Genomic DNA, 15,000 nt, shown 5'->3' on the forward strand with positions numbered 1-15,000 from the left:
ATGGCTGAATTGAATGAGAGTTGACCTTTGGCCTTTGAGATCATTAAAAAGCCAGGCAGGGGAAAAGAGAAAAGGTCGGGTGTCAGATCGAGGAATGCGAAAGAGGCAGGAGTCTTTTCAGAGGAAGGGAAAAAAAATCAAATGCCAAGCACCTAAACGTTCAGAGAAAAGGCTCAAACGGAATAATAGGCACAAAATAAACACAAAAATTACTCAGATTTATCCAATTGAAATTCCAATTACAGCACCAGCTCATGTATGAATGAGTCAGCTAAGTGGGCAGATCTTCAGGCCTTTTCTGGAACTCTGTTCTCTTAAACCCCGAGAAACGGTGGCCCACCAGAGCCTGACCTGAATGGGCTGGTGAGAGAGCTACTAAGCAAACTGATGTGCGTGTGTGTGTGTGTGTGTGTGTGTGTGTGTGTGTGTTCATGCCAGACACTTTCCAAAGAGGATTATCGTCATCATTCTGCCCAGGGAGGTTTAAAAGGCAGGAACAGCAGGACTCAATTATGGATTAGATGCAGAAATGGAGAAAGGTTAATATGAGTCAAAACCCCTCTAACTTGACTGGACTCACTGGTCTACTGGTCTACTGCCTTCTCCGCATCAGAACTGATAGAAAGGCATTTATCTGTGAATAGAAAAAGTAATTTGGGGTGGGGGGTGGTGAAATTTATCACTCTGGGCGTACTTTGATTTGAAGGAAATGGTCCTTCTGAACAGTGTTGCCTTTTTACTGTAATTTTAGAAGTAATTCTTGATCGTGTTGCGAAATGTTTTTTGACTTTGCTGAAAATCAATCTCTCTCTCTCTCTCTTCCTCTCCCCCCTCTTTCTCTCTCTTGCTCCCTCTCTCTCTTGCATAGACACACATCAGATTCACCCGACATTAACCCTGAGTATTCAATGTTTGCATGATCTGCTCTCATCAGATTAAAACGGAATTACAAGAGCACCTGAAAACAGGTCCCCGTTAGTATCATTAACACTGTAGGTGTAAATTAACATTAAATCCGCACAACTCCAGGAGTTTTTACACTGAGGCATCGGTCACCGCAGATTCAAACAGTCACTGAGATGAATGTGTTGCAGCTGTATTGGAGCAGCATTGTGTCCTGTTTGTAGCAGCACCGTTCGTAATATGTTCTATTGGGAAAAAGCCTTGAGGAGAACCATATCAGGGTTTCAACCACAAAGATAATGGAAACAATTCACTGTAGTGTATGTTTGAGAGACCATAATTGAAGGCAGCAAAACAGCTGAGCTTGTCCAAGGCTGAAAAATGTTTCAGTGTGGTTTACTATTCCTAACATTCAAACTTACTTTTTCTTTCTTTCTCTCTTTCTCTCTTTCTTTTTTTCTTTTATTTTTTTGCACAAAAATACCTGCTTGGGGAGAGCTCTGGGTTTTGCTTTGTTTACATCTCAGAATATGAAAGTTACGTAATTGTTCAAATATTTGGGCTTTGAATATATTTATCTGGATTCAGCAGACGTTTCTTCGGGCTGCAAAATTTTCGTTGCTACAAAAAGAAACTGGGAAACTTAACATGCCCTCTAACTGCTAACTTATAAAGTTCCTCTCTCTCTCTCTCTCTCTCTCTCTCTCTCTTTCTTTCTTTTTTCAGAGGAAAAGTGTCGTAGCTTCATGACTCTCACACCTGGATCTGAAAAAGGTGACAAATCAGACAAACATGCAAAGGAGACTGTGCCATCAGCATGTGTTTACATAAACCTGTTTCTCTCCTCAACCCCTCTCTCTATCTCGTTTTCTCATTCTCTCTCTCTCTCGCTTTCTCATTCTCTCTCTCTCTCTCTCTCGTTTTCTCATTCTCTCTCTCGCGCTTTCTCATTCTCTCTCTCTCTCTCTTGTTTTCTCTCTCTCTCTCTCTCTCTCTCTTTCTGTCTGTCTCTCTCTTTCTCTCTTTCTCTCTCTCTCTCTGCAGGAATTCTCTGGTTGTCAGTGGTGATGGAGCTCATGTATATTGGGTTGTTGTGTATTAGCAGTTTGCTGCTGTTTGTTCAGTTGAGTCTGGCTGCCTGGTGTCCTCTCACTCAACACTGGGGACAGCTGTTCAATGCTTACTCTGCAGTCTTCACTGTGTTAGGAGGTACATAATACACACACACTCACACACACACACACACACATACACACACACAAAGAGTCATAGTGGGTCTGGCAGGCTACTTCCCTCTGCTCTGGCATCTGTCTTTCATTTTTTGAGTAAGAGGGAAGGCAGAAGCTTTTGGCATGTTTAGGTTGTATTGCTACGCTCCACAAACATTTGGTAAATATGTGTAGTCAATCCGTTGGTATGGTATTTAAATTAAGTTGAGATGATTCACGTTGTATTTGATATGTATACACAGAAAAACCTCTTTAGCCTCCAGGCTAGTTTAGCTTTCAGGGCAAATTTTACTGCAGGAGTTCAGCCTGCTCCTCTGGCACATTGCTGAAGAAAGAGAGAGAGAGAGAAAAAAAGGTATTAGAAACAGTTGTTAAGTCTGTTCTCTCTCTTTTTCTCTCTCTCTCTCTCTCTCAGGGCTGTTGGGAATGGTGGGACACATTATGTTCATGCAGGTTTTCCAAGTCACTGCCTCCAGTGGGCCTGAAGACTTCAAACCACACAGCTACGGCTACTCCTGGGCTTTTTAGTGAGTCGCCACCCCCTTCTCTCTCTCTCTCTCTCTCTCTCTCTGTCTCTCTGTCTCTCTGTCTCTCTCTCTCTCTCTCTGTCTCTCTGTCTCTCTGTCTCTCTCTCTCTCTCTCTGTCTCTCTCTGTCTCTCTGTCTCTCTCTCTCTCTCTCTCCCTCACATGCAGACTTACACACAGTCTCTATATTGATGAAATCTATGTTAATTTAGTCCACATCTCCTTTAAGTTTTATCCTTTTAACCCGTAAATTTGTCCTTACAAACACATTCTAACCACCAGTGCAAAACAAACAAACAAACAAACAAAAAACTCCAGTAAGGTTAAACACTGTTGCTCTGTCTGACACATCTGATGCTCTTGTCTGCACTGATGCCAACATAGTTTTCCAACTCACTCGTAAACTCGTTCAATTAACGCCACGCTTTTCGCCCGTCGGCGTAAATTTTGACGAGGTTAAATCTCGCAGATGCAGTTGCGTTTTAAACCGCGCTTCGATCGGAGCACGTTTTGTTCCGCGGGCGCCGGGACAACGAGAGCCCGACCTGTTTACCTCCCTCACTGTTTCAAGAGCAACCACCAGTCTTCACTTGGGTCGCCCACTGTTGACAAAGGCCTTCTCATCTGGATCGATTACATACACGAGGGTCGTTTTGTTTCAACCGTAACCTCAAGCGTGGCGTCAGCCGGGGGGGCGGGGGCGACAAAGTTTATATGAAACATTACAGTGGATGTCACAGTATTTGGCCTTTGCTGGAAACTAGAAAAGCAATAATGACGGCGAACAGGGGTCGTTTGTAACACGTTAAATGGAGCGGTTAATGTTAATGTGTAGAGCCCATTTTAACAATGGCTTCTTTGTAATTAAATTTTCAATGAGATTCTTCTTTTTTTTGTTTTCTGAAAGGATATATCACCGCACGCAGCGTTTATCCGTTTTTCTTTTGATTGTTGCCGTTGTTGTTGTCATTTTTCGTATTTTTTGTTAAGTCTATTAATCTGTGGCTGTCTAGGCAAAAAACAGCCTTGTGTGCTAACGTAAAGAGAAAACAGGAAAGGTGATGTTTTTCTCTGCCTCCTGTGAATGAGTACACTGTGAATACGATTACACATAACTCAGAAAACACTGTTTAAAAAAAAAACAAAAACTTTTACGTGTTTTTGAGCGTCTGACAGTTAAAAACTCATTTATTTGTAAATTCACCATCAACAAATTGGCAACCATGACGGCAAGACACACACGTGCATTTCAGAATGTTCAGAATATTTTGGTAAAAAAAAAAAACCCAAATTCCCTGGAGTTGAATAAGAAACCATCTGAGGTGCAGACAGAGGATAAGGTAACAGAGGTAATGAGTCTACACGTCACAAGCATTCAGAGAGTCAGTGTCCATGTGCAGGGAGGACTTGGACCCAGATCAGAATCAAATCACAAAGACAGCCAAAGTTTAACAGGGGAGTGTAAGATCATGGAAGGAAAGGCAGGGAATCAGAACTCCTAAACAGACTAGGGTCAGAACATGGAACAGGAACAAGATTAACCAGGATTAACACAGCACAGAACAATCTGTGGGAATGAGAAACTTCATAAAGAACAGAGAAACAAATATATTGTGTGTACATACATACATGCATATATATATATATATATATATATATATATATATATATATATATATATATATGTGTGTGTGTGTGTGTGTGTGTGTGTGTGTGTGTGTACAAACACATACACATACATATACATATACATATATATATACATATATATATATATGCTGACGATACTCAGATTTTCTTACCTATCCAGCACAATGACCGCTCTGAATGGGCTAACCTTGTGGCATGTCTTTGTGCTATTAAGGGTTGGATGTCTTCAAATTTCCTGATGCTTAACGCAGGCAAGACTGAAACGCTGATCATTGGTCCCCCTATGCATAAGCATCTTTTTAGTGATCTTACCCTAAATTTCGACAACTGCATCATCTCTCAAAACTCTTCAGCTAAAAACCTTGGTGTGATTTTTGACTCTAGTCTCTTGGTAGTCACTCATATCAAGAACACAGCCAAAACTGCCTTTTATCACCTCTGTAACATTGCTAAAATTAGGCCCTTTCTAAGTATGGCTGATGCAGAAACCATTGTTCACGCATTTGTCACATCTGGCTTTGATTACTGTAATGTTCTTTACTCTGGCCCGCCTGCCTCTAGTACCAAAAGTCTTCAGCTGGTCCAGAATGCTGCTGCTAGAATTCTGCCCAGAACAAAGAAGTTTGACCACATTATACCTGTCCTGGCTTCCTTTCTTTGGCTTCCAATTCATGCAAGGGCAGATTTTAAGGTCCTCTTATTAACATATAAAATTTGGGCTTGCGCCTTCCTACCTGTCTGACTTAATTACACCCTATAACCCACCTCGCACCCTGAGCTCTCAAGATTCTGGACTATTAGTCATTCCAAGAGTTAAAAAGAAGTCCGCTGGCAACCGAGCCTTTTCCTACCGCTCTCCCTTCCTCTGGAATGGTCTACCTACAGAAATTACGGAGGCAAACTCTCTCAATACCTTTAAAACGAGACCAAAGACATCTATTTTCTCAAACTTATGCATAATATAGTTTTGATTGGACTTTGTTATAGGCATGTAAAGCCCTTTGAGACTATAAATAATGATATTGGGCTCTAAATAAACTTATTATTATTATTATGTATATATATGTGTATGTGTATATGTATATGTATATATATGTGTATGTGTATACACACACACACACACACACACACACACATATATATATATATATATACTGTACAGATACTGGTGTTTTAATGAGTTCATGAAGAAGGTGCATATGATAATCTGTCGGTGAGGCTGATGGGTAATAAGCCATTGAAGCTGAGTGCTGATTGGTTGAACCACAGGAAGGTGGAGGTGTCAGCGTGGCTTTTTTGTTAATCGAATCCTTTTTTTAAATTTTTTTTTTCTTTCTCAGTGTGGCTTGGGTAGCGTTCACCTGCTGCATGTCGTCAGGCGTGTCCGCCCTCAACAACTACACCAAAAAAGTTCTTATGGTGGGGCCCAAGCACAGGACCGTGATGTACCCCTGCCGAAATTTCACTTTCCCCCCTCAGCCTCCGGAAGCCAGCTACTACCGCCCGCCCCCTCCTCCTCCGTCTGTGCCCGCCCCATCCCCACCGCGCCCTCCCCTCTCACCTCTGTCCCCTTATTACAGTCCTCCTTCACCTCCCCAAAATCACTCGCCCTCGCCTCCTCCTCCTCCTCCTCCTCCTCCTTTCCCCGCCCCTCTCTCATTCTATTACCCTAACTCTGCCCTTTCTCCCGCAATCTCAGTCATCTTATCCACTCACAGTCTTACGCCCCAGTGCTCTGAGGACGAGTACAGCCCACTCTGAGCTGGCTTTTTAATGAAAAAAAAAAAAAGAACAAAAAAAAACAAAAACCCGACAGCGTAAGCTATTTCCTATCTATATGTGTGAGAAAAAAAAAAATCAGTTGAGTTCTAGTTTTCGTTTTATTTTCTGGCTCTGTGCGAAAGGTTTTAACCTGTTAAACTCTCTGTACTGTTGCTTTAAGAGAAGCAAAAAACTCTTTTATGGGAACAAAGTTGAAATGTGGCGATAGAATGCGTCGACTCTGCCTCAGTGCAATAATATGTTGTAATAAAACCGTCATGAAACGCTCGTTCGTTTAAACATTCATCTACACTCCCTCTCGTGTTCTTCACATAGTCCAGTATTCCCTCGCCCCCTCTCACACCACAACACATTCACCGTTGTGGTACTTGTCAAAAAATATGCTGATATTTGAAACGAAATGTTTATTATGACAATAAAGAGATTCCAAACTTTCCAGCGAACTATGTCTTCTTTTGCCCTCGGTTTCAGGGCGGCAGGGCTCTGAAAACATTTACAGTAAACAGTACACGACATTTTACAGAACTCGTTTCTAGTCACGCAACATGGTCTTAAAAGTCGAGTCCAGGTCCTTCCCTGCCTGTGCTCCTCCGCTCGTAGTGTTAAATCTGACAACCGGTGTCGTAACGACCCAAAAAAATCCAGTCAGCACAACCAAATTTACACACGCTACGACCCGAAGCAATTACGTTGATTAAACTTTATTACAAATGACATCTTTCATTATGAGGAATACAGTAACAAAAATAAAATCACACAAGAAAACAACAACAACAACAACAAACATATGGAGCTTTACTATATTTTGAATGAATAATTCATATTCACATGTGCTTCTAAAAGTGGAGAGAGCAGACAAACCAGTATTAAAAATCGTGGCAGTAATTTATCTGTCTGTCTACATCAACACCACTGGAGATGGTCCAAAAACCACTCTCACTTTACAAAGCACATCATAAAAGCTATACGAAAATCAATAACATACTACATTGTACACACATGCGAAACACCGACAAGAACTGTCCTGTTAGTATGAAAGGTTAACAACAGATATTTTTCATCTCTATTGAGACAAATAAAATATATATGCATCTTTCTAGAATATTCTAAAATCAATATGTGTTAATAATGACTGTGTTATACAGTATCCCTCTTTCTCTCTCTGGATTCTTGTGTCATGCAGAGAGGCTATGGATCCGTCTCTGCATTTTTCTTCTGGAGTTGTGCACGAATTGTTAAGTCAGGGAGAATAATGACAACTCCCTCTTGTTCAGAAATTAGATTTGGTCTTCTATTCCACTCTGTGACGTCTATTTGTTATCCTCTTGGAGTTATTTATTTATTTATTTATGTATTTATTCATGATTCGTGCTCCTTGTATTTGAAGGGTGCTTGAAAAACCAATCAAATGCTAGCAGGTGGCAGTAATGGTGGACTCACTATGTCACTGCTACACAATCTATTATTGCTATTTAAAAGTTTTATTTACACACACACGCACATACGCGCACACGCACACGCACACACGCACACGCACACACACACACACACACACACACACAGAATCACTCCCCTTTCACCCATCTACATGTCTATTTGGAAAAAAAAAATTATAACAGGTGTCAAGCCCTTTGTTGGGTGTACAGTCTTCTTCAGTGTAGTCTTCCTCACGCCGTTTTCTTGCGCAGGACAAAGTAGATGATGCAGGAGATGAAGGTTAGGACGAAGGAGATCCACGCCAGGATGAATGAGGGGCCATAATTGCCGGACTCCGATTTGTGGAAGATGTCAGTGTAAATGGAGGCAGCAATCATGATACAAAGGCCTGGAGACGTTTTAGAGAGAGAAGAGAGGGAAAACGTTAAGAGATGACACGCTCACTACATGAAAGGCTTCAAATGAACGAATGAATGAACGAATGAATGAATGAATGCATGAATGAATGAATGAATGAATGAATGAACAGATGAATGGAGTACTGGAAGAACATATTAGTAACATTGGAAAAAGGGATGAATTAGTCTGTTTAGTATAAGAAAGAGGGTGATGACTGTAGCCATGGTAACAGTAGTGGTAGTACACTGTGGTGTGTCAGAGTTTGTTGCCAGCTTCTGAAGTGTGTGTGTGTGTGTGTGTGTGTGTAAATGTCATTAACACTTACATGCTACGAGCTGGAAAAATCCAGAGAAGACGAACCTCCTGCCTTTGGCCAAGGTGAAAAGTTGACCCACAAACACAAACAGACCCAGGATGGAGAATATACAAGCCAGCACGGAGCTTGCCTGCACTGCCTGGAGGTAGTCTGTAGAGGGCGACAGAGAGACATCAAAATCTGTGCAGCATTCTGAACTGAAAGGGTAAGACCATACAGATCATGCCAGACCATAGACTTAAAAAAGGTAGAAGGGCGCACTGGCTGCATGTGTCAAATATAAGGAAGTGAAGAAGCGAATTAGGCGGGATTTTAGTATGACTATGATATAGTTCTGCCTGTCAAATTCATCAGTGGATTTGAATTATTTTTAATGTGTTACCGCCTGTCGACCCCATTGAACTTTTTAGCAACAGCTATAGACTGCCAACATGGTTTTAACTAAACTCTGAAGACCCTAAGAAAACTTTTCGAGCGTGCTTTAAAATGCAACCTTTCCAGTGTAGTTCCCAATTCAGTTAAAAAGAACGAAAAAAAAAAAACATTTGCAAGAGCTGCCGCTAGCTTTTTATAACTCTACGCTCGTGGCAGACAACAGCACACTGTTTTTGGAATGCATAAGTCAAAAGGAAAGATTTCGCTCAGTGTAAACGATCGGATGGGAATTTCATTATCATGTAAACTCATCTGTAAATAATGTTCCTGGAGACATTCCTTAAGGGCCAATGTGAGAGCTGCATATTTGGGCGTAAGCCTGTGGGGTGTGTGATGGGGACACACCCATACACAAATGTTGTTGAGAGTGTTTTTCAATTAAAAAAGAAAAAGAAAAAGAAAAAAGAAAAAAAAAAAAAACTCAGTACAATCACTAATATTTTCCACATCAACACTTTACAGGATGACAGACTCTTCGAAACAGACAATTATATATCAGATGCACGCGCACACACACACACACACACACACACACACACACACACACACACACACACTCACACACACACAGAAATCACCGGTGCTTGCACAAATATCTGTGAAATAATAGCCGAATACATCACTTGTCCCATCCTTCAACAGAAAGTATTTAGAACTCCATTATGATGTTCTGGCACAAAAAATGTTCCAGGAGCTCTATTTAAGCCAAGTACACATATTATGTGGTGACACGCCTAGGGCTTCCTGTCTCCTCGTTCTCACATATTCCCTTATCCTACTCCACCCTCCAAACTTCAGTTCCTTTTTGTAACTGCTGTGCATTGTTCTCAGGTTGTGTAACACTGAGCAGAGGTGATGAATTTCATCACATACAGGTGTGACGACTTCCATCAAAACCGTCGCAGAACAAGAACGTCTACACCCCCACCCCCCTACATCCCCACCCCCCACCCCGAGGTACTAAACCAGACGCTCTGATGCCACAGAGATCCAGAACGCGCCTGCCCGGAACGTTCTAAAAAAAATTTCTGAAAGTTTCAGAGTTCCACCGCGAAACAAGGAGAGACGCAATGCAATCTGTGTGATGATGTCACCACCTCTGCCTGTCTGACAATGCGCAGATAGGTTTTTTTTTTCGTGATTCCATCGTGAGGGTTCGCCGTACCTTCCGGGTAGTTCGCGGGGAGGTCTGTGTAGTTCCAAGCTCCGTTCGGCGTCTTGACCCAGCGGGCCCAGATATCGGTGGACAGGTTGTTTCCCACCCACCAGCCCTGTATTCAGGCGGGAAAAAGAAAAAGGGAGAAACTGAGCACAGTATGTGGGAATGAAGGTTCAGGTTTCAGCACTCATATTCAATCTCTTCAATCATTCACTTTTACATTCACTCGAATTTCCCTCAGAATTAATAAAGTGTTTTGTATTTGTATTTGTATTTTTTTTTTTATTAAATTCAGGTGGAAGAGCAGGAGGGCAGGCAGAGGTCATGTAAGCCTGCAGGCCTGACACGAGGGGATCTTTTTTGGTTTAGTGTGCAGATTAACATGCTGATTTTTTTTTTTTTTTTTTGCCTCCTGATTGATTTAGTGGCTGTGGTACATTATGTGGGATTCAGATTCAGGTGTTGTGGTTCAGGGCTTAAATTCAGGTGTTCCAGTTCAGGCTTGCTTCAGGTGTGCGGACAAGAATCACAGAGAAGAATGTACATCTATGGAACACCACTGACATTCCAAAGTCAGTCAGGAATTAGCGCTCTAGAACTTAAAGCTTTGGAATGTTGTGCAGGTGCATGTACTAACAAGCATGTGGTCTCAAACACAAACACACGCGCGCGCACACACACACACACACACACACACACAGAGGAAATTCTAACAGTCTTGTTAACCTGTATGTCAAACGTGTCGCGGTTATGAAAAAGAACCCAGGGATCCACAGAGATAAATGGGAATACAACAATAACTCACAAAATGACGTTGAATAGACAGCGAAGCCTTTGACTTGCCTTCTAAACACACAAATATACCCCTGATAACAAAACACTACAGATAACACAGCACTTAAGAGATTACTCCCTTATCCAGTCAGAGCTGATCCTGTCAAACTTTATCCTGCCTCTGATAAACAGGAAATCCAAACAGGTGTGGAAAACGGAGAGAAAAAACGGAGGTGTGGGGTGTCTTACATTCTCAATGGTGGCGGCGAGGAGGAGGATGATGCATGTGACGTGCACGAGGAAAATTCCGGCAAGTAGAACCAACATGGTGACTAAAAAAAGAAAAGAGCAGAAAGATGCAGAGATATGTAGACATTACATAAGTATATAGATATATATATTTATCACACAAATATGCTTATTTATAAATACACACACACATATACATACATACATAAATATACACACACACACACACACACATATATATATATATATATATATATATATATATATATATAAAACACCCAAATATGCTTATTTATAAATACACACACACACATATACATACATACATACATATACATACATATATATACATAAATATGTGTGTGTGTGTGTGTGTGTGTGTGTGTGTGTATATATATATATATATTTTTTTTTTTTCTCCATTCCATACAATCCATACTATTGGACAGAATCACACTGGCCTTTCAAACTTCAATGAAAATAAATTACATTTAAAACTGATATTTTCAAGTAGTTTCAGCTATTTCATGTTTTAATTAGAACAATGAAGATCTCAGTTTCACGTAAACATATACATTTCTATTAAACATTTACACATATTCACAAATACACTATACTACTACTAGCATATACTATATTCGGTTTTTCTGAAGAGACACAACATGATATAGTATGACATTTAATATTCTGTCATATGATATTAGAGTCAGATGAAAATCCTAATTCTTGAGTTAGACTGACATGCTAGCACAGTGACGATCTTTCCTGACAGGTCTTTTAATAACCCAGGACCTGTATTGGCTTTGTCCCATGGGTAAGGTTTTATATATTCGTGATTATTCATTCATTCATCTGCACATATCAGCACGTTCTGTGCTAACAGAGGGCCGACAGGGAGGTCAGATATAAATCACACTTCAAAAACAGTAAGAAGAAAAGAAAAAAGAAAAAAAACAAACAACCACACAAACCACGGTTTGACACTAACAGCTCCACAGGAGAGAACTGGAATGAGAGGATGATAGAGCGCTATAGAGAGATGTAAGCATAGATGTGTTGGTGGGGCAGATGAGTTCTGACTTGTCCTACAGCTTTAGACACACACACACACATACATATACACACACACACACACACAAAATGCCACTCCTTCAAATAACTGGCCTGACAACCTGTTCCCCCAGCTTTCTCAACACAGACATCTGCCTACCTCTCTCTCTCTCTCTCTCTCCCAGCCTCTCTCTCTCTGATCAGTAATAATGTAATTTGTTTAAACGTACCAGTGTTTAAGATCTGTTTTTTATTAGTTCTTTTGCCAACATTCATCTACAATAAACAAATGTCTTCAGACACACTCCTGAAAAATATTTCCCTAACAGATATAGAAAGAGACGTTTGGAATCCACATACAGCCTGTAGGCAAACTTTCAGAGCTTCAAAACCAGTCGCTGGAAACCACGGAATTACTGCCTGTACGTCCGAATCCAAATATTAGTGCTCAAATAAAAATCCTTATTTCTCAATGTTTTGTTTTTTTTTACCTCTACCTCTATGTTTTTAATCACTAACACAGTAATCGCGACTATTTAAAAATCAGTAAAATTGTTTAACCAAACAAACCTCCACGTTGGACAAATGTTTACATGTTCATAAGCTTCTTTAAAGGTGGGATTCCTATGAGTTGGCTCTGAGTAAGAACGGCCTTCCAGCCTCTTAAAACAAACTAGTTTGATTCATCACCCTGGCACGTAATGTCTTTGTAATACGATTGTAAATGTACACTTACACGGGAGAAAAAGGAGTAGTACCACGGCGCAGCCACTACAAATCAATCTATCGACTGAAATTAAACTGAGTTTTTACACGCCTACTCAAAACTGTATGAATGACGTGGGTGTTCATTCCGAAAGCACTTACTACATACGGAAAATTTGGATTTTTTTCTTTAAATAAAGGCTTTTCGATAAAAACAAAGAATGAAGAAGATGAATGAGGGAGAGAATGAAAATGAACGTTAATGACAAGCTGTTCGCTCATCAGCTTTTGGAATACGCCTGGCTCGAGCAAACTAAGCGCGCAAACTCCCAGCATCTGGAGTCCCGAGGACAGCAGAGGTGTGTCTCTGGGGCGAGGCTCATCCAGACGTTAATAAATAATTCCCGTGTTACGTCTCCCAGGTGTTAACTCACTAAACCCTTCAAGTAACGCTTTTAATTTGCGAGCGCATTTTTCAGAAGGCGTGCGGACAGAGGCAGTCTCTATGCAGATTTTGCGCGTCTGCGTTAACGGTACAACAAGTGACATTGAACCAGGCATACTGTGACCATAATTTGAGCTGCCTGAACCCAAAACGAAGTTAAACTCCAATTTGGCTTGGTTCCCTCATGAATCCAACCTTTGAAAAACCAGCAGGCTATTCTTAATAGCTTTAAACGCCATGGCCATTTTTTAAAGTACTTTTACACCGTTCTTAAAGACGGAAAGTTGAAACAGACTTGAAGCTTACGAGGGGCGTTAACTCTTGGATCACATTCACTAGGCATCCCGACAACTCATTGCTTAGTAATTTCCACGAGCTTTTGATATTAATTAAGGAGCGCTTAACTATTTATAATAACTGTACCGTTACTGTTGCGGTCAAGGGACCTATACCGATAGAATGCCAACCAACTCCATTAAAAGTGAAACGCAGGCTTAAATTAAAACGGCTTGAAAAAAATAGCTTTAATTCACCATTCATTTTCTGTGTTTAGCAGTTTAATTCTAATTTAGCGAGAGATATAATGTGAAAGAAGACATATAAGTTGTTTAAATAGTCTTACCGACCGAGCGCGTGTTTCGTGCTTCCCTCGCGTTCTTGCTTACTCCGTTAAAAAATGGTCAAAGTCGGACTAGTTAAAAGGGCTCCCTTAAACATTCGCGAGCACACCCCCGCCCAGTCTCCTCCTCTCCCTCCTTAAAGCCCCACCTTTTTCGTTCCCTTCCACCCCTATCATACGCAGGGCTCAAATAAAACTATTTGGAAAAAAAGGGCGTATGTTTAAAGTTACAGACTTTTTATCTTTAACATAATCGTTAGCAATGGACCACCACTGCATTTTGGAATCGGGTGAACGGTTCACTCACTGACTCTACTGAGTATTGTACATGCTACAGTATATACACACACAGGAACTTTAAAGGTTTTTACTTTTTTCATTCGAGAATTGCTAACAGCAGGCAACTCACTTCCCCTCCCCAAATACTACAAAATTACGTAATTATCTTTCCACCACCGATCCGACAGCTTATAGTAAGTCAGAATTGTATTGTCCTCAGTGTCATAGTCATTTGTATCCCCTACTACCAAGATCTGAAGAACATTCACACACGCATGGCAAATGACTCACATGCGGAACTCCAAAAATATTGTCATTTATTCAATCTGCGCTGCCATAGCAACGGTTTGTGCTGCCAAGGCAATCACGCTTTTGTTATTGTATCAGTATGACAGAACACATGGATTTGGGTGTATCCATCTGTTTCCCTCCCACCGCCTTCTCTCTCTCTCTCTCTCTCTCTCTCTGTGTGTGTTTCTATGACATGTACAATACCGCGGTCCCTTTTCTCAACCAACTACATTCCTTTGACCTTACTCTCCAACATGGGGTGAGAAGGGATTCAAAGAGTCAGGGACAGAGTGAGTAAAAGAGAGGGAGAGAGCGGGGAGCGGGGGGCGGGGGCGGGGTCCAATCACAGAGGTAATGTAATTGTGCTGTCTTAGGTGCGCGCGTGTGTGAGCGTGTGCGTGAGCGTGTGCGCGCGCGCGCGCGTGAGCGTGTATGTGTGTGTTTATAACAGCACTGAACTTTAGCAGAAGAAGGAAGCTCAATGCAGACCAAGGGAATTCTTGAGCTAAAGAATGTCAGCTCTAAAATTATACTGAAAGATGAGCACCAAACTGTGTTAAGTGATGTATTATGAGGTCTGTGCATCTATCTATCTATCTATCTATCTATCTATCTATCTATCTATCTATCTATCTATCTATCTATCTATCTATCTATCTATCTATCTGTCTGTCTCTCTCTCTCTCGCTCTCTCTCCCTCTCTCTCTCCCTCTCTCTCTATATATATCTATATATATGCACAGGCAATCACG

General features: G+C 41.1%; 2 protein-coding genes across 2 annotated transcripts in view; one reads left to right on the plus strand and one right to left on the minus strand.

Moving 5' to 3' along the window:
* gsg1 (germ cell associated 1) overlaps window positions 1-6,069 on the plus strand; it is a 6,707-nt gene extending 638 nt beyond the window's left edge. The window contains exons 2-6 of the mRNA XM_030793265.1: window positions 1,630-1,677; window positions 1,948-2,112; window positions 2,548-2,659; window positions 5,649-5,854; window positions 6,008-6,069. Coding sequence (XP_030649125.1) covers window positions 1,630-1,677; window positions 1,948-2,112; window positions 2,548-2,659; window positions 5,649-5,854; window positions 6,008-6,069 — 593 coding nt within the window. The remainder of the gene's footprint in view (window positions 1-1,629; window positions 1,678-1,947; window positions 2,113-2,547; window positions 2,660-5,648; window positions 5,855-6,007) is intronic.
* A 1,582-nt stretch (window positions 6,070-7,651) lies between these two features.
* On the minus strand, window positions 7,652-13,696 carry LOC115829668 (epithelial membrane protein 1). Its single transcript, XM_030793832.1, has 5 exons — window positions 13,682-13,696; window positions 10,860-10,942; window positions 9,843-9,948; window positions 8,252-8,392; window positions 7,652-7,915 (listed from the first exon to the last, which is right to left on the minus strand). Exons 2-5 carry the CDS (start codon window positions 10,935-10,937, stop codon window positions 7,758-7,760), a joined length of 483 nt encoding a protein of 160 aa, XP_030649692.1. The 5' UTR covers window positions 10,938-10,942; window positions 13,682-13,696; the 3' UTR covers window positions 7,652-7,757.
* Between the last annotated feature and the right edge of the window lie 1,304 nt (window positions 13,697-15,000).

The sequence above is a fragment of the Chanos chanos genome, chromosome 16 (genome assembly GCF_902362185.1).
Source record: "Chanos chanos chromosome 16, fChaCha1.1, whole genome shotgun sequence".
Lineage (NCBI taxonomy): Eukaryota > Metazoa > Chordata > Actinopteri > Gonorynchiformes > Chanidae > Chanos > Chanos chanos.

Bases quoted from the DNA above. Each gene is read 5' to 3' on its own strand.
- LOC115829668 (XM_030793832.1), bottom strand. From the start codon at position 10,937: ATGTTGGTTCTACTTGCCGGAATTTTCCTCGTGCACGTCACATGCATC. The intron at 8,393-9,842 runs GTACGGCGAACC...CGCCCTCTACAG, and splicing joins CCCCGCGAACTACCCGGAAG to ACTACCTCCAGGCAGTGCAG. The intron at 7,916-8,251 runs GTAAGTGTTAAT...AAACGTCTCCAG, and splicing joins ATTTTTCCAGCTCGTAGCAT to GCCTTTGTATCATGATTGCT.